The sequence below is a fragment of the Macaca mulatta genome, chromosome 9, assembly GCF_049350105.2.
Source record: "Macaca mulatta isolate MMU2019108-1 chromosome 9, T2T-MMU8v2.0, whole genome shotgun sequence".
NCBI lineage: Eukaryota > Metazoa > Chordata > Mammalia > Primates > Cercopithecidae > Macaca > Macaca mulatta.
Window position 1 is genome coordinate 91,572,558 of NC_133414.1, and position 24,744 is coordinate 91,597,301.

Consider the following 24,744-nt stretch of genomic DNA (forward strand, 5'->3'; position numbering starts at 1 on the left):
AACCATTAGAGAGAATAATTTCTTCAAGATCTCAAATAATGAGGGGCAGATCAGGGATCTGAATTGAAGTCTGACTTAGAATTCCATCATTGTTGCTCCCATATTGCCCCAAGGACAATCAGCAGGACTTTCAAGCTGACAAACACCAGAAACTTCAGTCTTCTTCATAGCCGCTTTCTCCCACAGCACTGGCCACAGATTTGAAATAACCAAGTACCATACCTCTCCCCAGTTATGATACACCATGTACACACTGGTTTAAAACAAGCTGACTTGGATAGTTGTTTTGTTGGTTGGTTGGTTTTTATACCACAAGTTTAGCCACAGAAGTGTGGATTAGGTAGACTACTTTATAGCCAATCATGTCAGAATAAGATAGCTATTCAGTACATTTTCCTAACAGGCATGTTCAAAAATTTAGAATACAGGATGTAGAGAAACAAATAAGAAAAAAAAAAAGGTAATCAGGTTTGGGGACAGAACAAGACAAAATATTGACTTTTTGGCAGCTACCTCTGTATCCTTTAAAAATCTTGCATTCAAATCTATTTATTAAACAAATATTTACTGAACATCTGCTATGTATTTGTAAGTGTTCTGGGTACTGAGACTACTGTAATAATCAAAATTTTAAAAATTATTTTATTTCTCAGGGATTAAAAAAGGTGAGTGCTCGAACATTATAGTTACTTTCCAAACCAGATGCCAAAAGCATAAGGGAGTCACAGAAACGTAAACTGCTGCAAGTGAACAAACTTTTTGGAGTACAAAGGTACTGCAAGATCAGGGACATATACCAAATGCATATACTCGATGGCATTGTTAAATTATGAAATGTAATTCATATTACATGGCTTCATATTTTCATTATCAGAGACTCAACACTAGGTGGCATCCAGGGTCAGGCTGAAAGCAGTAACTAGCAATGGAAAGCCAATCGTATTAGCTTCTGTGCTCGATGCAGCTTCCCTGTGGATTCTAAGAGAAACAGTTTTAAAAGAGAAAGGGGTGATGTTGCTTTAAGTAATGATCAAAATGTTCTTTGCCGGGAGGGATGTGAAAGTAAAGAGATACAGAAGGTACACGTGAAGGCTACAGGGTAGACTGCATTGGAAAAATGAAGGCTGAGACATTTTAAAAGTTTAAAATCATAGTATTCAAGGAAAACACACAGCATGATTGTTCAGAATAAAGAGAAGAAACCTGTTAAGAAAGCTCAGGATTTAAAAAAAAAAAAGATTACTGTGCAGATATGGATAACATAAGTGGAACTCTACTTTTCATAGTTGGGAGATTCTGAAATAAATTTAACAGACATTGCTAAGTTTAACCGATGATAAAGCCATAAGAGACATAAACTCTCTTGTCTGTATCTCATGTCTATCTTGTATAATGAGTTAGATAAACCACTGCTTATGAAATTGTTGGCAAACAGTATCACCAGCAGAAAAATTATTTACCTCCCAGTAATGAGCATTCAGGCAGGTGGACAACGCTCAAAATTATTTTAAATGAAAAAGCTGGGAATCTACACAATGCTGCATATTTACAAATGAAAATGATGTCACAATTAAAGAATAAACTATTAACATGAATTAACTTCTGGTTATCTGTAAGGGACAGGTTGGAAGAACTAGAAATACATTATCTACAGAGATACAGGTATTAAAGAGAACATCTACTTTACACAATATCTAGCTGACAGCATTCTAAGCTCAGCATTTTTCTGTTCCATGCTTGGTGTTGAACTGTTTTTTTTGTGGTTCAGGGATGTAAGAGCTAACACCATAGCAACACTTCTAATTTATAATCTTATATTTCTTTACTGATTAGACAATTTTTCCCCTTTAGGGTGATTCCTGGCAATTTCAGTTAACACATGTTAACAATCGATCTCCCTGTTGTGTGTTTTATTTAATCATTTAAAGTTATGGGTTGAGAAGACATTAGGATGTATTGCCTTTACCCTTGGTTTGGATCCATGATGGTAAACCGAACGAAAGTAAAGACTTTTTTTTTTTTTTTTTTAAATAGTAACTTTCCATGAAGCGTCAACACATTGTGCTAATCAAAAATTCCATATAACACAAACTAAATTTCAAAAGAAAACTGTTATTTTAATACCTTAATAAGTCTCAGACCTTTAAATAGGATGTTAGCTTAGTGGTTTCCAGACTTTTAAATTCCATGGAGCAGTGAAAAAAAAAAAAAATAGGGACCAATATTGTGCTGCCACCTTATTATTTTGCCAAGCTACTACCATCAACATTTCATAAAAGACACTTCAATACCATAAGAGCTGAAATAATCATAATAAAAAATCAAATTTGAGCTATCAGCATTATTTACATTTTTCCTTTGAGGAGAGCTGAAAATTTAGTCTTGGCCTAGAATCTGGGAACAATTGCCTAAAATGCCATTTAGTCCATTCACTTCACAATTTAAAAGGCTGAGAGGTGAGTGGCTTTGCCTGAGGTCAGCTAGTATTAAAATCAAGGAGAAAAAGCACAGCTTTTGACAGCTAGAATTACGCACCCTCACAGATACCCAAGCACAAAATACCGTATGTTGCTAATCAGGAGTCATAGTCAATGCCTATCCTAAAGCAAAATCAAATAAAAAACCTACCTAACTAATGTAAAATCAAAAAATCTCACCTACTTTGTAGTAGAAATAGTAGGTATACATGGTTGTAGCTGTTTTTGTCAAGAGAATAAATCATAAATTACCATAATTATATAACCTATGCCATAAATAGTGTGAGCTTCTAATTCTCCAAAATGTTTCTCTGTCTCAATTATATGGTCTACAGATGCCTAATAAATGTCTGTTGCATGAACAGATGAACAAGATTTTTCACATTAGAAACTTCTCAACCTAGTAAAAACTCTTCAGAAGTAATCAGAATATAAATGACACAGAGAAAAAGGATGAAAGCCCCACTTGTCTTGCCTCAACGAAATAAAAAGCACTTAGAAGCATTAAAGTGCTTAGCTAGAACAGTAATTGCACACGATGATTTCTGTGTAAAAAAAATCTCATATTAACCTAACCACACTCACCTTGGTGTTTAGGTTAAATAACCTGAAAAGGTTTTAATCATAAATGAATGCTAGTTCAAGAGCATGTAAAAATTTTAACATGACCTTGAAAATACATTTACCTAATTATTTTGGCCTTTCAAAACGCTCAAGATCTATATTTCACAGTAAGGTGGTCATTTATAATTCTGCCATACATATATACACACTCATATAATCCTACAGTTTTGAGAACTGGTACCAGGTTCCCCCTGACGTTACAAAAACGCATGACTAACAATATAATTTCAAATTCAAGATAAAGAACAGTCTGTTATGTTAGAAGGATGTCCCTTTATCAGAAACATTGGGAGCTGATGCATTTAGTTTTCTACAAAACAATTCATCTTTAAAAGCATGATTGCTCTGTTTTGCTGACATGTATACTTATTTTAAAAAGGAGGTGGGCAAAGAAAAAATTTACCCTAAGAATCTAATAGAATCAGTTTGTAGGATTTTAGATTTTATGATGAATATGTGACTTAAAGACATATCCAAGTTAGTTACACAGGCTTCTTAAAACCACTGTACAATTCCGTTACCAACTTTTATCTACAGTAATACACAAAACTATGTATTTAAAAATAGCCATGATGATATATTACAGAGGAATGTTGATGTCAGGTTTGATTCCTGTCAAGGTAAATGGATTTTATCAAGTACAAACCTGTGATCGACTACTACTGAGAATTCATGTATACTAAAATAAATAATGAAGATGTTTACCAGCTTAATCAATTTCAATTATGTTTGCCCAATTTTCTATATATTTTGCCATGATTTTCCTTCTAACCTATGAAATTCAAAAATCTAATCTCTCTTTAAAAATATTATGAATTATTTGTCTTAACTCTTCTATTGCTAATTATTTTGTTTTTATATTTTCTTTTTTCTGAATCAACAATGAATGCAATGTTTCTGCTCTGAGTCTTTGAAGAATATTACATAAACAAACACTCGTCTTCAAACTTTTGCTTTTAAGAAAAAGATCACACAATTTAAAAGCCAGTGCTTCATTAGCTAGAGTGGGAAAAAAAAAATCTTCCCACGCCTTTGATCTAATCTTGTGACTACTATTTCTGTCAGGATATGTGGCTTAGTGATTAAAAGGCTTGACATTATGTGCTCCAATTCCTTCAAAGTCCTCAGTTCAAGTGCTTACCATTCCTTGGGCCAGAATTCTGGAACATTAGATTTTAAGACATTCTTCATGACTAATTTAAATCTAATATCACTTTTAACTAAATTTTCACTATTGGCTCCTTTAATGGAGCCATCTTCATTAAATATCTATGAAGATGAATACGAAGAAGTTACCACCCCTTTATTATTGACCTTACTTGTGAAATTAAGCAGAATAACATTCATCAATCATTTTGGTCGAAAACTGTGAAAAACAGAAGCCATACTTTCTCAGTGTCATTTCCAATGTCAAGAAAATCAAGGTCACAACAGGTCTTTCCTAGATTGTATTAAGAAATTTATATAGCTGAATCACATCATATTTAGTTTCTAGGTTAATATGAAAAGATGGTAATTTTTCTTTGAAACTTACAAGTACAATCTGCAAATACATAATTTTGAGAATAATTTAATATGTTGACTTCAAGATACAACTATATTCTATGTAAGATACAACTCTATATGTCAATATTTTAAAGAAACGGATCCTTACAAGACCAAAATAACCCACAGGCCACGAGGTTGGTTTTTCCTTTTTTTTTTTTTTGTTTAAACAAATGTGCACCACGATGTTTCATCAAGACAAATGCCATGAATGTGAAAGCTGCAGTTTGCAATATACCACATTTAGAACCCAGCGAAGGTGAATTAGACAGAGGTGGTAGTCATTCTAATTAAACAATCAGGTAACTTCACGACAAGCTGATTTGCAGCATCAAAAGTGTCCATTTAAGTTTCTTTTTTCTTGATGATCAGAGGGCCCACATTGTCTCCAGTCTCTTCGTTATGTTTTGTGTGAGCCCCATCACAGAATGGGAACTAGGAAGAGAAAGAATGAATGTGAAACATCTAATCTCAAAATCAGTATTATGCTTGGCAGAGTGGAAGGTGATGCTTAATTCACATAACATCACATAAAAGATTTTCTTGGCTGTCTTATATAGGCTTTCTGAAACAGCATATGTAAACTATACTACTTAGTAAGAGGAAGAAATTGACTTGAGCATAATACACCCATCATTTACTGAATTTCACTGTGATTTTGATGAGTGTTGAAGGCCTTTTTTATGTTTATATATTAGTTACATTCCTTTCTAGTGAATATGTCTATTGCCTATTTACTTCTAAGAGTTTAAGTTCATTTATTTAAAATCAATTTGTGGTCAGGCGCAATGGCTCATGCCTGTAATCTCAACACTTCGGGAGGCTGAGATGGGTGGATCGTTTGAGGTCAGGAGTTCAAGACCAGCCTGGCCAACATGGTGAAACTCTGTCTCTACTAAAAATACAAAAATCAGCCAGGCATGGTGGCAAATGCCTGTAATCCCAGCTTCTCGGGAGGCTGAAGCTTGAACCTGGGAGGTGGAAGTTTTGGTGAGCCGAGACTGCACCACTGCACTCCAGTCTTGGTCTCAAAACATATAAAAATAAAAAATAAAAAATAAAAATCAATGTGCATATTATCCCTTTATTTTTGCAGCAATCTTTCCCAAATCTTTTCATTTTGCTTATTTTTTCATATTCTCAATTTCTCCACTTTCATACAAACATGCCAATATCTCCCTTTTTAACATCATTCATGGAGACAGCTTTCTTCTAGAGATGTGACAAATATAAATTTCCGTTCATTTTCATGATTTCACATTTCATATAGCCCATTTGAATCACAGCACACATTATTTTAATTTTGCTATAAAAAACACAATTTTATCCCAGAGTTTCTCAAGGTGACTGGACTATGGACACTTTAAATTTTGATTTCTATTATCATAGTTTTCTGTAGAACACACTTTGCAAATGCTGTTCTAAGATCCTGTTGCTTCAGTATTACTGGAGGCTGTTGCTTCCCACACTAATACCTTTATTCATAATGTTATCAAAATAAATTATACATGTGAAAGCACCTATTTATAGCTTCTATGTTATGTTGATCAGCCTACTACAACACTGGGATATTTGTATTTTAAACATTTCAGTGTTTTGTAGGGCTAGTTTTCCTTCATTATTCGTCTTTGTTAACTTTATTAACTTTATCACTTTATTCCTCCAGATAAGCTTGAGAATATTTTTTGCCAAGTCTTAATTTCTTTTGTAGTTTTCATTCTTAGATCTCATGTATATTCTGGTAAGATTATTTCTGTCATATTTTTAAACACTATTATAATTAGTTATTTTCATATCTGAACTCTTGCTATATAAAATCATTTTTAACAAGTATATCCTTCTCTATTATAAAATGAACAAATAAGAATTTAATAATATTTTACTTAACTCCTCAGGATTTTACACTTAGAAGGTATAATTATCAGTAATTTTTTTGCTTCTCTATATTTGTATCTTTTATTTCTATTTCATGTCAAATGACGAGAGCTAGCAACTTTGCATTAATCTTGGAGTTTTGAATGTATCTGCAATCTAGAATCTAGAGTTTCACTGTTTAGTTTAAGGTACACTGTTGCTTTGAAGAAGACTATTCGGAAGAGTAAAGTAAGAGGAGTCTTAGCCTTATGAGTAACAAGTACCTCATTATGTGCAGTGCAGGGAATAGAATAGATCAGTGAAACTTGACAATGATGGTATTTAATCTTAAACTTTGATATCCAAAAGTCTACTTGATGTTAAAGTAATCACATTTTAATCTATCTGTAAATAATTGCAAGAGGCACTAAATTAGTTAAAAATCACAGAAAAACTCAAGTCATTGGTATATCTTATATTTCCAGATATAAACTCTATCCTGTCATAGAGGGCAGTGTAAATGTAATATATGTAAAGCTTACATTATTTCTTTTTTTGAGGTCAATAAGATGTGGTATACAGTATATTCATATTAGAAACAAGCCTTTGATGCAAAAACATATAGTTAAGCTTTCAGTTTTTTCTTGGCATGGATGAGGAAAGAGGCTATAAAAATTAAACTAAAATGTATCCCACAGCAAAGTACAGCATTTCAAAGTGACATATGTTTAATAAACAAACACAGATGATTTTACAGTGAGTATAAAAGTTTACACTGTAAAGATTCTATTTTTATAAATAGCACACACAAAACACTTCACTGTAAATCCACACAGGCTACATTTCTGAAAAATGAAATATTTCTAAATAACTTACTGAAATGGCATGTTTAACTTTTCTTTTTTAATCTTATGTTGAAAATATTAGAAACTACATTTTCTCAAATTATTTTCTTTCATTCACAGAGTAGGAGAGAAATCTATAGAAAAATATACAAAGAAAATCTTACAAAATATTAAGAAAGTCATATGTCGAAAGTGAGAATACACTTTTTCTAACCACCCAATTCTGCCTAAAAACTGAAATTAGCCTGTTTCTTCATATTCTTAAAAGCAAACACATAAACAAATAAACATTTCTTTAAAAAGCAAGTTTATCCCGGTTATTAGTTAATAAACTTTCATGTGATTAAAGTGCACAAAGCTTTTATGCCTTTAAAATGTAAACTAGGCGTATAATTTTGTTCAGAGACATATTTTTTAATGGTACTTTTTATACCACGTAACCCCAGTTACTCTGTTATGTGTCTTGCTTTATTTCTGACCTAAGCAGGAAAAAGATAATGTGTGGTGGATATACACTTTTTTTTTTTTTAAAGAGATTAAATTAGATTGCACAGTGGTGCAATCGCAGCTCACTGAAGTCTCAATCTCCCAGGCTCAAGTGAGCCTTCCATCTCAGCCTCCTGAGTAGCTAGGACTATAGGTGCATGCCATCCCACTCAATTGATTTCTACATTTTTTTTGTGGAGACAATGTTTCACTACATTGCCCGTTACATTCCCAAAGTGTTGGAATTACAGGCCTAAGCCACTGTGCCTGGCATTATATACTTTCAAATACAATGTAGGAAGTACAGTAAATTTTACATTAAATAATATACAAAAATGAGAATTTTATTAACCTTTTTTCATTAAAAATTTTAAAATTTGTTAAATTGTTTTAAATTATGAAAAAAAACACACAAAGAATATTAAATTCAGTTCATGTAGTATTGACACTTAATTTGTTCTAAGATGTCAGTGTTTGTTTATTAACAAATCCTGGAAAAAGACTATAAATCAAATTTCCTTTATGTCCAGAAAACATCCTTTTATGTTTTTAACCTAATTTGAACACTACAAATCCCAAATATCTTTAAAAGTGGGGAAGAAAAGGTTAGAAGAAGCTGGAATAAAGGTTTAGTAGAAAAAACACTGGAGATCCTTGCTCTCCACCTGGAAAGCTAGCAATGCTATTTGGATCTTCATAAAAACACAAGATTTCTTTTTCATAGTCCCACATCTCAAGTTATGTCTCTGTTTTGAGGGTAATTCAAGGTAGAAAAAATGCTCCTCTTTGACTTATCTCTTCCACCTGAAACAATTTTCTTTTAAAGACTATCTTCCCTCTCTGAACTTTGTACTTTATATTAGTTTTGATTTTCTGTCCCAAGGAAGTTGCCTGGCACCATTTTGGCTCATCACCATAAACTGTCCAGAAAAATATGCTTGTTTTGGTTGAGAAAGAAAACTGAAGTAATGAGATTTTTTGAGACTACCCTAGAGATTATGACATTTTATACCATTCTTATGTACCTACTTCAGTAAACCTAAGACAGTAACTATAATATGAAATTAAGAGCTATTAATGAAGAGCTAAAAACAAAGAGAAATTAAGGTTTTTGTAAGACTGTCTTTATGTGGATTGGCCAAGGAATGTCACCAACATTCAGAATATCGTTTTTATGAAGAAAGACTCAGTAAAACCCACTTCTAAGCCATTAACAGGATGGAGGATTTCTCTTTTTCCCCCAACACCCGCCCCCTCCCCAACAACAACAACAACAACAACAACAACAACAAAAAACAACCCAGGATCAAGCCTACTACCAATGACAAAAGTATCAAACTCAAATCTTCCACTGTAAATGAAAGAAAATGAGTCTAAATTGTCCAGTTGCATTTCATTTCAATTTCAGTTGAGCTCCTGATGTTAACTGGGAAGTCTTTCCTCTCTTTCTTCTTAGTCTGTATTCTTTTGCTGTCCTTGTTTGAACTGCCTCCTAGGTGGCCATAATACAACTCAGCAAATGATGTAACCAACCTGAAGTTGCAGGGAGAGGAATCTAGCAATACTACATCCCATAACCTTCCCTCTTACATCAGAGTCCTTTCATCTTTTTGTTTCGAAAGCAAGACTCTCTCTTCCTTTTTAAGGCTGCGTTTCACATCTGTGCTCTTACTCTCATTTCCTTCCAGCCTTTGTCAAGATACCACTGTCTCAAATACTATTTTTCCCTGTAGTCACTTTAATCATTTCCTCTATACTGGCTCATTTCATTCTCACTTCAAATATGGACAGCCCTTTTGTGAAATACAGTCGGCCCCATCTGTATCTGTGGGTTCCACATCCACGGATTCAACCAACTGCGGATAGAAAATACTCGCTAAAATAATTGTATCGGTACTGAGTATGTACACTTTTTTCTTTGTCATTCTTTTCTTTTCTTTTTTTTTTTTTTTTTTTTTTTTTGAGACGGAGTCTCGCTCTGCCGCCCAGGCTGGAGTGCAGTGGCCGGATCTCAGCTCACTGCAAGCTCCGCCTCCCGGGTTTACGCCATTCTCCTGCCTCAGCCTCCCGAGTAGTTGGGACTACAGGCGCCCGCCACCTCGCCCGGCTAGTTTTTTGTATTTTTTAGTAGAGACGGGGTTTCACCGTGTTAGCCAGGATGGTCTCGATCTCCTGACCTCGTGATCCGCCCGTCTCGGCCTCCCAAAGTGCTGGGATTACAGGCTTGAGCCACCGCGCCCGGCCCCTTGTCATTATTTTCTAAACAATACAGTATAACAACTATTTACATAGCCTTCACACTGTATTAGATATTATGTGTAATCAAGAGATGATATAATAATTTAAAGTATACAGGATTATGTGCATAGCTTATAGGCAAATACTGTCATTTTAAATCAGGGGCTTGAGCATTCTCATATTTTGGTATCCATGGGAGGTCCTGGAACCAATCCACGGTCACTGAGGGAAGACTGTACTATAAAATAAACCAATTTCTGGTCTGGACACAGTGGCTGACACCTGTAATCCCAGCACTCTGGGAGGCCAAGGTGGGTGGATCACTTGAGGTCAGGAGTTCAAGACCAGCCTGGCCAACATGGTGAAACCTCCTCTACTAAAAATACAAAAATTAGCCGGTCACAGTTGTGCATGCCTGTAATCACAGTTACTCAGGAGGTTGAAGCACGAGGATTGCTTGAACCCAAAAGGTGGAGGCTGCAGTGAGCTGAGATCACGCCACTGTACTCCAGCCTGGGTGACAGAGCGAGACTCTGTCTCAAGAAAAAGAAAAAAAAAAAAAGCCAAGCCAATTTCTGAAACATCAGATGACATACCAATGCTGGCAAGAAAAGCACTGGACAAGAGGGAAGGATATGTTTTTTAAAAAAGTAATTTCTGCACATTACTAAGAAATCTGATTCATTGGTGTTGAGACACCTGCTCAAAATGTTACAGACACATAACAGGTTACTAGTGACTGCACCTTAAGAATGAATTAGAATTGAAGTTTGTATCGCATATAACATTTTTTCCATTGGTAAAATGATGTTTAAATTTTGTTATAAATACAACTGGTTTGTATGAGGGAAAAATTACTGACTATAAACTAAAGGTAGCCACTTAATCAAAGGTATTAATTAGTCTTTGTGAACTGGCATGCAAGTGTGTGACTTGGCACCTGTGTGATAACCTTAGAACCACAGGAATGTGGGGAGTTTCCAAAAGTGTCTGAAGAATATTAACATTTGTTAACTTGGATAATATTCAAAGCAAACTGTTAATTGATTAATGCAGGAATAAGTGCCCAAGATGCAATGAAAATTCAGAACTGACAAATTCAAGACACAAAGAGGATCACTAAATGGCATAAAAGATAAGCCAGAGGGGGGAAAAAAAAGGCAGGAGAAAACTGGAAATAAAATGACTGGTCTCATTCCCTCTCCTGAAGTTCACCTACGGGAAATGGCAGTCTCTGGCCTAACCATCTGGAAACTCTAAATTGTAAAATCAAAGAATAATCCTGGAATGTTCTGAATTATAAAGTCTAATAAACATTTACACCACTAGTTTGTGTCCATTGGTGATTCTTCCCAAAATATTTGAGATCTTAGTTCATGAAAGCCCACATTTACTTCATTGGATTCTTTGCCCTCTGGGAAAACCGAATCAAAGCAAACACACTTTACTTGATCTCAAAGCCAAGCTGTAGTGTTCACTCAAGCAATTATCTTACTTTTCTTTCCATTCACTGTTGCATCTACTGAAATCTGACATAGACTTCTGTCATTTCTTTGTTAGTTAATTCACACTTTAACTCACTGGGATATAGCTTCTATTCTAATTACTCCGTTGAAATGACACCAAAAGGGCAATTGCTTAATCTAATAGTCTTGTCTATTCACGTAGCTGTCTTTGCATAGGCCAATGTTCAGTACTAAATCTTTGAAACTTTTCCCTCTTCTACTTTGAAGCTATGGTATTTTTAGTTTTATTCTAACCTCTCTGGCCCATTCCATCTCCTTAAATGGCTCTTGTGCCCTTTCCAAAATGCAGAAAATTCCCCAAGATTTCATATTTAGCCCTTGATTTTTATCCATATCAAAGATCAGTTGCATTCCTACACTTGACTCATCAGTTTTGCTGATCTATATCTCCAACCCTGATGTCTCACATTTCACGCTGTCTGCTGTGTATTTCCATTCAACTACCACCTCAAATTCGCTCTCTGAAGCAGAACTTATAGCTGTCCTGGAAAATTAGCCTTTCACCTCGAATCTCTTATTTCTGTTAATGGCATAACCCTCTTCTAATCCTACATGCTTAGATCCTTCAATGAGCTTTAGTTTTTCTCCCCTAGTCTTTCACACAGAAGTCAGTGCATCTGGCTGATCCTTTCCCCGAAATGTTTCATGTCTGCTCATTTGTCTCCATTTCCATAGCTAGCACCCTGGTAAAAGTATAACTCTATGTCTGAAACCCCTGTCAAGAAGCTCCCCATGTCTGGAGTCACAAACTCCTCACACTGTCCTCAAGACTCTCCTCAATTTAGATTTATTCCTTGGGGGGAGGGCAGTACAAGAACCAGACTAGATTCTTTATCCATTTCACCTTTGTTCACAAGTCCTTTCTTGCAGATTTTGAGAGTCTCCAATATATGCAGTTTATTCAAATGCTACCAATTTTTCTCAGAGCAATTTGACTCCCAAGTATATGACTATGCTTTCCCAGAAGATGTGGTCTATTTTTAATTAAGACACAAACAAACAAACAAACAAACAAAAACAGAGACTGGGTCTCACCATGTTGCCCAGGCTGGTCCTGAACTCCGGGCCTCAAGTGATCCTCCTGCCTTGGCATCTCAAAGTATTAGGATTACAGGTGTGAGCCACTGCATCCAGCCTTACGGTGTAATTTCTTCCTCTTAGCTTCCATTTATTTAGACCACTTACACTGCATGTACTATATACATCTGTGACATCTGTTTTACTCTTTAATGTTTCTCACGCATGCACATATAGTAGATAGTAAATGAACTACTGAAGATCACTGACTAAAGAACTATAAAACTCCAACTTAGAAATTCCACAATTTCTAGATGTATTACTTTACTATTTTCCAGTAACCCCACTAGTACTTATCAACAATTCCAAATTCCAAATGAATAGTGCTCTTCATAATTTGTTGTAATGGGCCTACTAATTTTTGGTTTATATTCAATATACTCATCAAGGAGTTTTTGAACAAAATGGCATAACCTAAGTACTTTATCATTGGATTGTACAACAGCAAACCTATTGGGAGAAAGGAGTGAGATACGCTTTCTAGTGTGCGTTCAGTAACCCTTATCTGAAATACTTGGTCATAAGAAAATGAAAAGAAAATGTTTAGGACCAGAAGAGTTTTGGATTTCAGATTTTTTTAACTTTTGAAATGTTTGCATATCCCTAATGAGGTTATCTTTGGGGATGGGATCTAAGCCTAAACATAAAATTTACTTATGTTTTATATATACCTTATACATGTAGCCTGAAAGTAATTTTTTTTTTTTTTTTTGAGATGGAGTCTTGCTCTGTCGCCCAGGCTGGAGTACGGTGGCTAGATCTCGGCTCACGGCAAGCTCCGCCTCCCAGGTTCATGCCTTTCTCCCGCCTCTGCTTCCCAAGTAGCTGAGACTACAGGTGTCCGCCACCACACCCAGCTAACCTTTTGTATTTTTAGTGGAGACGGGGTTTCACCGTGTTAGCCGGGAGCCGATCTCCTGACCCTCGTGATCCACCTGTCTCGGCCTCCCAAAGTGCTGGGATTACAGGTGCAAGCCACCGCGCCCAGCCGCTTGAAAGTAATTTCATACACTATTTTACACAGTTTTGTGAATGAAACAAAGTTTGTATACAATGAACCATCAGAAAGCAAAAGTGTCACCATCTCAGTCACACATGTGGACAATCTGTGGTTATCTTGCATCACCATCATTCCCGACTACGAATTTATATGCTACTGATAAGCAAACATTTTCTTGCATGTATTCACATGTGAGTACTTAACAGTAAAAAACATACCATACCATTAATTCAGTTAAAAAAAAAAGTGCTCCGGGAAATTAAGCAGCATAGTAGCACCACCAGAATACCGACATCAGCAGCTGGGGGGGCCTTTTTTTCCCTTTGGGTCACTGAATTAACTGTGTCCTGTGTGCCTCTGTTTTGACTTCAACTGGTGAACCGTCACATGAGGTCAGGTGTGGAATTTTCCACTTGTGGTATCATGTCAGTGTTCAAAATATTTCAAATTTTTGAGCCTTTCAGATTTCAAATTTTTGGATTATTTGGATTAGAGAAATCCAAATAAGAAGGTACAGCTTAGCCTGTACCTAGTATGTGGCTTCTTCCATATTTGTGACAAGTTATTTGTGAAAATGACCCTCTACTATGGGAAGAGATCTCAAACATAATGTGCTTTCAGAAACAGATACATCGTTTTTATTGATTTTTTTTGAGGGCCCTTTAACATCATTTTTTTTTTTTTTTTTGTAAAATCCATTGTATTTTATTTTTTGAGACAGGGTCTCACTCTGTTGCTGGAATGCAGTGTGGTGCAATCACAGCTAACTGTAGCCTCAATCTCCTGGGCTCAAGTGATCTTCCTGCTTCAGTTTCTTGAATAGCTGGGACTACAGAGGCATGCCACCATGCCTGGCTATTTTTTTTTTCAAGAGATGGTCTCACTATGTTGCCCAGGCTGCTCTTGAACTAATGGGCTCAAGTGATCTGCCTCAGCCACCCAAAGTGCTGGGATTACAGGTGTGAGACACCACGCCCTGCTGAAATTCATTTTATTTGAATGCTAAGAGTGGTAGTACAGTGTTTATACCATGTTTCTCACAACACACCAGAAATCCCAAAGCCATTCGGTGTACAAATCCTTTTGAGATGCTTGAGACAGTATAGTCTCGCTCTGTAGCCCAGGCTGGAGTGCAGTGGCCGGATCTCGGCTCACTGCAAGCTCCGCCTCCCGGGTTTACGCCATTCTCCTGCCTCAGCCTCCCGAGTAGCTGAGACTACAGGCGCCCACCACCTCGCCCCGCTAGTTTTTTGTATTTTTTAGTAGAGACGGGGTTTCACCGTGTTAGCCAGGATGGTCTCGATCTCCTGACCTCGTGATCCACCCGTCTCGGCCTCCCAAAGTGCTGGGATTACAGGCTTGAGCCACCGCGCCCGGCCTACTACTAGCTGCCATCATGTCTAAAACCTGCAGGTTTCACAGATGACACTTCCAAAAGGGACTTGATAAAACACAATTCTCATATAAGAAAATAAGATTTTAGGATCCTATATTGTTAGATATTTAACTGGAGGAGTTGCAGCTGAAAGAAGGTATAGGACATTTACCAGGTAAGTTTTTACAGGTAATTTTAAAGAAGTTTCTTTTCAAATTTCTAACACTTGTCTTAGTATCCGGTGTTTGAAAGCTCAAAAAAATATTTTACTTCTTTTGCTTCTCTTTGTGATTAGGCTGTACACTTCACTTCCTGGGACAGTGGAAGCTAAGAAATCCTAAGAGCAAATTAAAGGGATTTTTCTCTTTTCTTTGGCCAAGAATATGGTTAAATCTGCCTGAATTCGATGAAGGTACAATGTAATTCTACTGCATACTGGTTAGATATTTTAGAAAATATATTCCTTTAAGAGCGTATGAAAGACAAAGAAGAATAGGATTCCAAAAAAAAGAAAAAGAATGAAAGAATGAAAGAATGAAAGAAAGAAGGAAGGAAGGAAGGAAGGAAGGAAGGAAGGAAGGAAGGAAAGAAAGAAAGAAAGAAAAGAAAGAAAGAAAGAAAGAAGGAAAGAAAAAGAAAGGGGATATTATAACAGGTCAGGCGTGGTGGCTTATGCCTGTAATCCCAGTTACTCAGTGGTTGAGGCACAAGAATCGCTTGAACCCAGAGGTGGAGGTTGCAGTGAGCCGAGATCCCACCACTGCACTCCCACCTGGATGACAGAATAGACTCTGTCTCAACAACAACAAAAAAGGGATATCATAACAATATCTGGTGATACAAGTCTGACAGAATAATTTAAAAGGAAATATAACATTAAAAATGGTACTGTATGAAGGAATGGCTTTCCTCACCTTTTTGGACCTCCAACAACGGCAGTACACAGCTTTATCTCCCAAATCCTCCATGTCAAAAGCATGTACTATCTTGGGGTTGTCTTTCTGGATGTGAAGGTTTATCATAGCTTTATTTCGATGATCTTTAACATAAAATCTTTTGTAAGCTAGATAACCAATTGCAGCTGTCCCAGCAGCAATGGTAACTGCTGCGATCCATTCAACTAGAGCAGGGAAGGAAAAAAAATAATTATCAAAACCAAAATATACACTAATAATATCACATGAATGTTCAGAAAATCCAGTTTTTGAGTATTAAGCATCCTAATAGTCCAAGGCTTTTAATGTTAACAAAATGACCAGAAAACACTGGTATAATAGTCCTTTGTTATGACTTTCCCTGGCCCTTACTGAAGCAATTGTGTATTTTCTGCTGAGTGATGACAGCTACATTAAGAAGAAGAAACTTAAAATTATTATTTTAGAGCTGGAGTTAAAAAAACCCAAAGCTCAATACTCATTTAAAAAGTGTTTATAAGTAGATTTTAAATAACATGTGAACTTGCAGGTACCTATTGCTTAAAAAAAAGAAAAAGCCCTGAAACATAAAAATTCAGATTACAAATAACATTTTGTTATGTTAACAAAATGACTCATTTGAGTTTAAATAGTAAGATCCCTTAGTGATTTTTAAATGATTTAATCTACCAAAACTCAGTTGCAACTATTGCAGAAAGCTATAAGAGAAATGATACCCAAAGAAACAAACAAAATAAAACCACCCTTAATGTTAAACACTCAAAGGAATATATGTGGCAGGATTCCAGGTTTCAAAGTCATTCTGCATTCAAAAGGCCTTTTTAAAAAATTTTCAAAGTGTTTTCTCATTAAAATAAAAATCAGAATGTACTAACTTCATTTTTTGTAGAAAACATGATTAATATAAGTATAGTTATATTCTCATTTAATAAATTCTAAATTTACTTTCCTATAAAATTCATTTTGAATTTAATGGCATTATTCTGCTTTCTAATAATAAAAACTGTTTGACTAACAAGCCATCTAGTTATTCTTTTCAAGCAGCTTTTCAAGTCTTTAGAAACTCAAGGGCTTAACAACTACCCCAGCTCCAGGCAATGATGGAGAGAAGAAAGTTCTGCATAATCTGGTTAGCCTCAGCCTCAGAGGAGAGTTGTCTATTCCCAGCATGGAGTGGGCTGCAGGAAGAAGTTGAACAGGGGTCAGGATAAACACACTGGACTCCTTCCCAGCACTTCCTGAGTCAGATCTTCAGTGTTTGAAATAAGTTCCCAGACTATCAAATAAAACCCTAGAGAGATAAGTACAAAAAAACACATTCCGAGGCCAAATAAAAACACATAATGAATAATTAGTTGTATACTTTACTTGCACTATTGAGTCAAATTTCTTATTTCACCATACCTAATAGTACCTTACATAAAACTGGCGCTCAGTCTTCTAAAACTGTAATAGAAAGGATCATTCTCATCTCTTGTATCTTGGTCTTCTTTTCTAGTTTATTTAATAATTTAGACTTTATCTAAATTATTCCTGCATCTTGCTCATCTCGTAAGAGAGCATAATTTCCGCCTTTTCTGGTTTATCCTTGCTTTCTAATTAACGTGTTCCTTGGATTTTATTTTCAACCACGGTAGTACTTTTCTTAACAAATTAATTTATACTGTTTTCCTTCCCATAACATTTCCATTCTTTCTTGCTATAATTCCCTAATAAACATTGACATTTCGTCTTTCCCAGGTCCTGCATGACTGAGAAGACAAGTTAATATATCATCTGACAGCTTCAAACCTTTGGCTTCATCAGAAGACGTTTTTTAAGTAGGTACACATTATGTGTAGATTTATCTCAAATTTTAGTGCCACTTCATGGTATTACCCTGTGGTTATTGCAAGCAGGTCTGCAACTTTGCTATGACTTCTAGCTAGATTCATGATCTTCCTTTCTAATGTTATTTACCATGGAACTTTCTTGAGAAAACATTCCCTCTGCCAGGAGTTGTAGCAATCCACTTCTTAGCTAATGGAAAGCCACTCTGAATAGCTAATGTACCTATCACAAAATGGGCTAAAATGCTGCTTTGCATAGTATTGCACCATAACATTTGCTGAACATCGTCTTTAGTACAAACTTAAAGGGGGGCAATATCCTAAAAGAATAAAATAACTTCCTTAATGCTGTTGATTTTAGTTATACTTTACTTTTTAGGTGAATTATAAAGTACTTCATAACATATTTGTTGGGATGGCACCCACATATTGCAAAAAGTCCTGAGATCCAAAGAACTACAACTGGCTAGTATTAATTTGTTTCATGATCTAAAAAGAGAATACTATAGGAATTTCTACTTGAAACCCATCATGATAGGTGAAAACAATCTCTCCTAGTCATTAAAACATTCTTCTTGCATTCTTTTTTCTCATATAATTTACCAACTGCACCCACAGGTGACTTTTTTTAAGCTTTACCTCCCTTGGATTTTGTGATGGTGGGAGAGATGACAGAATAACTGACATGGAAAAGGGGTAACACCAAAGGCATCATTGAAAGAAATGGAAACTGACTCCAGATCCCCAAGACTAGCTGCCCCATGGGGGCATCAAAACACACATGGGGAATCAAAACACACACTTTGTGCTCTACCCCCTACTCCCCAGCAAGGGTCACTTGTGACCCTGTGCAAATGTCACAGTACCATGTGTTCGAGCAAAATAGCTTTGTATTTGCTCTGAGGTTTTGAGAAAACAATTCCCATTTCTTTTATTTTTTCCCTTCCCAAATTCTAATTCTCTAATCTCATTAGGGACAAATGCAATAGTTCTCAGAAGTTTAAAAAAAAAAATGTTGCTATTTTATCATTTCATGACTGCAGCCTGAATCAGTCTTTTCTGGCAAAAAGCTGTGGATGCCACTGACAACTCTAAAGGAAAAGGAAATTATACACAGACAGACGGATATTTCTGTTGGCACCTTTCAGATACTGGTTCAGACTTGGGATCTAGAAAAAATCTGGAGCATTCTTTGTTTTTCTCTTTTTTTGGAGACAGAGTTTCTACTGCCCAAGCTAGGGTATAGTGGCGGGATCCCGGCTCCATTGCAACCTCCAACTCCCAGGTTCAAGGGATTCTCCTGCCTCAGCCTCCTGAGTAGCTGGGATAACAGGTATGCACCACCACACCTGGCTAATTTTTTGTATTTTTTTTTTTTTTTTTTTAGTAGAAACGGGGTTTTACCATGTTGGCCAGGCTGGTCTTGAACTCCTGGCCGCAAGTGATCCACCAACTTCGGCCTCCCAAAGTGCTGGGATTAGAGGTGTGAGCCATGGCACTCAGCCCCTGAGCATTATTTCTGCCTCTTCTGGATTACCCTCACTTTTTTTTTTTTTTGAGATGGAGTCTTGCTCTGTTGCCCAGGCTGGAGTGCAATGGCACAATCTCAGCTCACTGCAACCTCCGCCTCCCGGGTTCAAGCAATTCTCCTCCCTCAGCTTCCCGAATAGCTGGGATTACAGGCGCTCACCACCATGCCTGGCTAATTTTTGAATTTTTAGTAGAGACGGGGTTTCACCATGTTGGCCGGGCTGGTCGTGAACTCCTGACCTCAGGTGATCCGCCTGCCTCGGACTCCCAAAGTGCTGAGATTACAGGCATGAGCCACCATGCCCAGCCTTCGCTTTTCTTTTCTATAGACATTTCTCAAGGAACAGTTAATTCCTGTAATTAGGTCAAACCCCACCCTACCAGACCTTGTGTAACCGTGCTTTGTATCTACACAAATACCATTAAAGATCACAAATGTTGAGAAAGGTAACACTTCTAATAATTTCTAAATAATCCTCCCATTTGCTTATTCTTCCATTGGCGTACTATTGTACAATACTTGGTTTTCTCTTTAAAATTATTCAGAGAGAGAGAAAACATGGACTTGTTCCCAAACTCAACAGCCTTGTTTACAACCCAATCTTTGGCTTTTTTTTTTTTTTTTTTTTTTTTTTTTACCGTGAGCATTATTTTGCTTTAACTTAGGAATCTCTCTCAGCTTCTTTTACCTTAGCCCCTTTTCTGCTCTAAACTGCCCTCTCCAGCCAACCATCAACTGCCATAGAATCATAATGTTTCTCCTCTTCTGTCAGGAGAGGGGGAGGGGAGCTGTGTTTAAACCTTTCCTTCCCTTAGATCTCCCATAGGCTGGTAATTTTTTTTTTTCACAAGGCCTGGCATATAAGTGGTATTCAATAATGTTGGTTGAGTCAAAAGAAATAATGTATGACTACATTAAATTTGCAATTCCTATGTGCAATTTTTTTGTCCTTACACTGCATCGCTCTTACACTAAATGACTTATCTTTACCTTCTTCTTAACCTGCTGTATCAGGGTGTGGAATTTACTCTCTGATACATATGTTAAAAACAAACAAACAAACAAAAAACTTCAGGCATATATAAGAAGCTATGTTTAAAAAAACTTTATTATGGACCATTTCAGACACACAAAGGGAATACTATAATGAACCCCATTTACCCTCAACTAGCTCTAACAACCATCAATTTGGCCAATCTATAGCTCCAAACTCCCCCCTTATTTTTCTTTTCTTTTTTTTTTTTTTAGACAGAGTCTCGCACCGTTGCCCAGGCTAGAGTGCAGTGGCGTGATCTCAGCTCACTGCAACCTCTGCCTCCCGGGTTCAAGCAATTCTCGTGCCTCAGCCACCCAAGTAGCTGGGACTACAGGTATGTGCCACCATGCCTGGCTAATTTTTTGTATTTTTTGTAGAGATGGGGTTTCATCATGTTGTCCAGACTGATCTCGAACTTCTGACCTCATGATCTGCCTGCCTCGGCCTCCCAAAGTGCTGGGATTACAGGCGTGAGCCACCGCGCCCAGCCCTCTTATTTTTCATTTATTGTTTATAACTTACAGGAGCTATCCCCTTTATTTTCAGTATGATCCATACATTCCTTTTCAGACAAAAACAAACCCTTAAATAGTGACTTTAAATGACTTGGTGAATTTAGTGAACCAAAACAATATTTTCCTATGTTGAGGTTAAATGAATTAGAAAATTAGTTTCAATAAAATACACAAGAATACAAAAGAGATAAGAATTTATGAAATGTAATTTTGGTTACAAGCATTGTAATGATCAGAGTTTGGGACAGATAACGAAATACAAGATGAAGAGACAAATCCCTATGTTGCAACTTGAGGGTAAATTAAAAAAAAGTGATTTCAGGGGAAGGCAGGTTAAGGAAGGCCTTTTAAAATTATCTGGTTTAGTTGGCTTTTTTTTTTTTTAAAGATGAGGGTGAATTATGAGTGACTTTAGGCTGAAGAGAAGAAAATCTTCATGAGGCGCTAAATATTTACGAGCAACAGGTATCACTGAGGCAAAGATTTAAGTAAAATAAAACGGCATCTGGAGGACATGGAGAGAGAACAGCCTAAGAGTTAACATCTTCCTTGCAAACAGAAGGGAAAGGGTTAAGGGTGAAAGCAATCAATGAGTGCTAGAGTTATCAAGGAGCAGGATGATGTTCAGAAAGGTCATCTATTTGGATATGAGGAAGAATCATAAGAGACTGGACAAGTAGGCAGTGAAGGCCACTTAGTACTAGAAAATATAATAAACTAATGGTCTTATCGACCATACTGGTATGAAGAGCTATCTCAGTGATCAGGATCTTAAGAGTATTTCGGTTCCAATCATTCATTCTCATTGCCTCTGTGCAATTCCAGTCCTGGCCTTGTCCCCGTAAAATTTTATTTATAAACTACCTTTTATTTTTCTTCTGAAGATGAACAAGAGTTATGCATATATGTACACACTTTATATTTAACATATATTTATATAGTGCTTACCATTGTCATATATCATTCTAAGCCCTTTATAATTACAAATTCATTTAATTGAGAAGAGACATGGTATCTTCCCCTCAATTAAAAGATCTAAATTGATTTTCAATCCGTAGGAATAAATTTGGTTTAAAGTTTGAGAGTAGAACCAAACTTGTGTGATCTAAACATTAAAAGTTAAATCGCTTTGACATTCTCTGTCCCTACCCTGCCTACTTACTACTATATTGAGGAGGGAAGTGTTGATAGAAGAGATTTACACAGGCTTTGGGCCTCTCCCTACAGTCCTCATGACAACCTGTATGCTTTTTGGTGAAATAAAAAAGTAGTCATGGCAGGGTGTGGTGTCTCACATACGTAATCCCAGCACTTTGGGAAGCCAGGGGACCAAGGAGAAAGGATGGCTTGAGCCCAGGAGTTCAAAGTTGCAGTGAGCTATGATCACAACACTGTACTCCAGCTTGGGCCACTGAGTGAGAGACTCTGTCTCAAAAAATAGATCATAGTCACTCCTCATAACAAAGCTGAATACTTCCAGTTGAAGCCAATAACCTACTTCAGTGATTTCCTATTCCTTAGGCAATGGAAAATGATTGGGAAAGTTGCCTTTGAATTCCTCTGTGGTTAGACTTGAAAAACAAAACAAAACAAAAAAACTTGTTTAAAAAAGAAATCTTGCAGACTAGCCTGCAGATAGTGGTAAGTCCTAGGGGTTCACCTGTTTCACATTTCAGTAATATGCAACCTAAATAACGTTTAGTGTTCATGTACATAAAAAGATCCCACATTTTAAACACACACTGTGGAATCTTTTGGTCCACCTCAAACATGTGCAGTCTTCCTGTAAAATTAAAAGTATCAGCGGCACAAGTCACACGAACATCTCATTTCACAAGTCTTACTCCCAAGAGAACAGTTTTCCAAAAAACAAAAACAAAAATCACACCCTATTTTAAATGCACCAAGCTGCCTCTATTAAAAAAGTCTCAAGATAAGTATCCTTTAATATAATTTTTGCAAATAATAATCTCTATATCATTAGTAACTTCGAAATGTCATGGAATATCACCCTTACTTAGCCAGGTAAATTTTGTCAACAGAAGTGGAACTCTCCAATTTTTGGAAACTACCTATTAAAAAAATAGGGCTCAAGTTAGTAGGGACTTTACATTACCTGGCACTACAGATGCTCAATATTTACTGAACGTATTTTTAATTAACCTCTGGACAATCTCTTTGCCTTTACTCAAAACCTTGCGAAGTGGTGTTTTATAGAGGGACAAAGATCACACATACCGTGTGTCTGGTACACAGTATTGTATTAACAACTATAACATCACCAAGAATGGTTATAAAGTGAAACTCCACACTAAATGACTGCTTATAAAGTCTCCTAATTTTATTATAAGGGACTTTCTGCGAAATACTGTTTCCAAACGCTAAGTACTAGCATTGGGGAAAGAAGACTCAGAAAGCTGAAGGTTCAACGAAGGCGGGTTTCAATTCTTTATCCTGGACTACTGCCACCGAGTGCCAGATGCCAGGGGCATAACAAAAAACCGGGAAAACTGAAGACCTCGGATTGGGTTTCATCCCTGGAAAAAAAAAATCTGCAAAACTAAGATGTGATTAGTCATGCAATGCTTCAGGATTGCAGGAAATCGACGTTGTGGCCCGACGCTGACTGAAACAGGAGAAGGGTAAACAGGTTTGCTGTTGTTTTCTCCCACCTTTCCTTTCTTTCCAGGCTCTGTGACTTAAGGATATGAAAGCGTCTTAGAAGAGAACAAGAAAAGCTAGCGGCGCGGTCATTTGGTGTTAGGGTTTGGCTAGTTGGGGGAAACGTGGACTCTGGTCTCGCATGGCCCCAAACCATCAATCCATCCCTGACCTCGCCCCCCTTCCCTATCCCGGCCGGAGCCCGCAGCCGGGCCGAGCACTTGCCCTTCTGCATCTCAAGGTTATAGGACCGGCGGGCGTGTAGGGCAGCGGTAAAACAACCCAGCTGAGCTGCGGGCGCAGCAACCGGTGAGCCTCACCAGCCTCACCCGCTCCCAGGCCCCACTTCACCTCGTACGCTGGAACTGGAAGTCAGACTCATGGCGCCGTCGCTTGCAAGGCGTGTGCACTAGGATACCGAGCACAAACGGGTTCGCGCGGCCGGCGAGACTAAAGGTGCCAGTGCCGTACTAAGGGCACCGACTCCGCGCTGCTACCGCGCAGGCGCCGCGGCGGGTCGTAAGCACGTGTGTGAGCTCGACCCTGGTAGGTGCTGAGCATGCGTGGAGCTGTGCCCTGGGCCTTAAGGAAGTCTGGACTCCGGATTTTGACAGCCACGGGAGCGGGGAGGAGGAAAAGACTTAGGTAGCAACGGAGTTTGCGCAACGCCGAGGGGCGGGGCCCTGAAGCGGAGGGGCAGGGCCCTGGGATTAGGGAATCCAGGCCAGATTTTACGTCTCTTCCAGGTGTGTGGGCTTGTGGGGACAGAGACAGGTGTTAATAGGACACTTACTTTAATCAGATACCTAAGATTTGACCCCAGTTTTTCTTGCTCGAGGCTTGTGACGATTTACCTTCAAGTCCAGGTCCAGCTTTTATATAACACGCCAGTGGCGGACATACAGGAATCAATGACTGAGTCCCATTCCAGAACCTCGCTTAGCTACCGGTGTCCATCCCTTTCTCCGGCTTTTGATATAATTATCTACTCAGGACCTTGGAACCTGCACTGTCTTAAAGGTCGAGTGGGAGAGAGAAAAAACTTGCTCCTTTCTTTAAAAAACGTGTTCACTTAAAAAAATTAGGATTTTTCTCTTTTACAGTATGAAATTAGTGTCGGTTCCAATTTTATTTTATTTTTATATGTTTTATTTTTTGGTAAGAGCGGTTTAGACACAGCAATCCGGGGA

The 24,744-nt window shown here is 37.3% G+C and overlaps 1 protein-coding gene across 2 annotated transcripts; it reads right to left on the reverse strand.

The window, feature by feature from the left end:
• Positions 1-3,389: 3,389 nt before the first annotated feature.
• On the reverse strand, positions 3,390-24,064 carry CISD1 (CDGSH iron sulfur domain 1). 2 transcript variants are annotated; one of them, XM_077945120.1, is made up of 4 exons: positions 23,906-24,049; positions 16,999-17,160; positions 15,962-16,167; positions 4,659-5,081 (listed from the first exon to the last, which is right to left on the reverse strand). In XM_077945120.1, the coding sequence occupies exons 2-4, from the start codon at positions 17,003-17,005 to the stop codon at positions 4,992-4,994; spliced, it is 303 nt and encodes a 100-aa protein (XP_077801246.1). In that variant the 5' UTR covers positions 17,006-17,160; positions 23,906-24,049; the 3' UTR covers positions 4,659-4,991. The 2 variants fall into 2 exon arrangements, with proteins under 2 accessions (NP_001244519.1, XP_077801246.1); NM_001257590.2 differs by lacking the exon at positions 16,999-17,160 and having other exon boundaries at positions 3,390-5,081; positions 23,906-24,064.
• Between the last annotated feature and the right edge of the window lie 680 nt (positions 24,065-24,744).

What these genes read in the sequence shown, in the direction of transcription:
- CISD1 (NM_001257590.2), bottom strand. Translation starts at nt 23,936, where the DNA reads ATGAGTCTGACTTCCAGTTCCAGCGTACGAG. An exon ending in TTCCAGTTCCAGCGTACGAG is followed by an intron (nt 16,168 to 23,905) that starts GTGAAGTGGGGC and finishes TCCCTGCTCTAG; the next exon opens with TTGAATGGATCGCAGCAGTT. An exon ending in GTTGTTGGAGGTCCAAAAAG is followed by an intron (nt 5,082 to 15,961) that starts GTGAGGAAAGCC and finishes TTCTCTTCCTAG; the next exon opens with TTCCCATTCTGTGATGGGGC.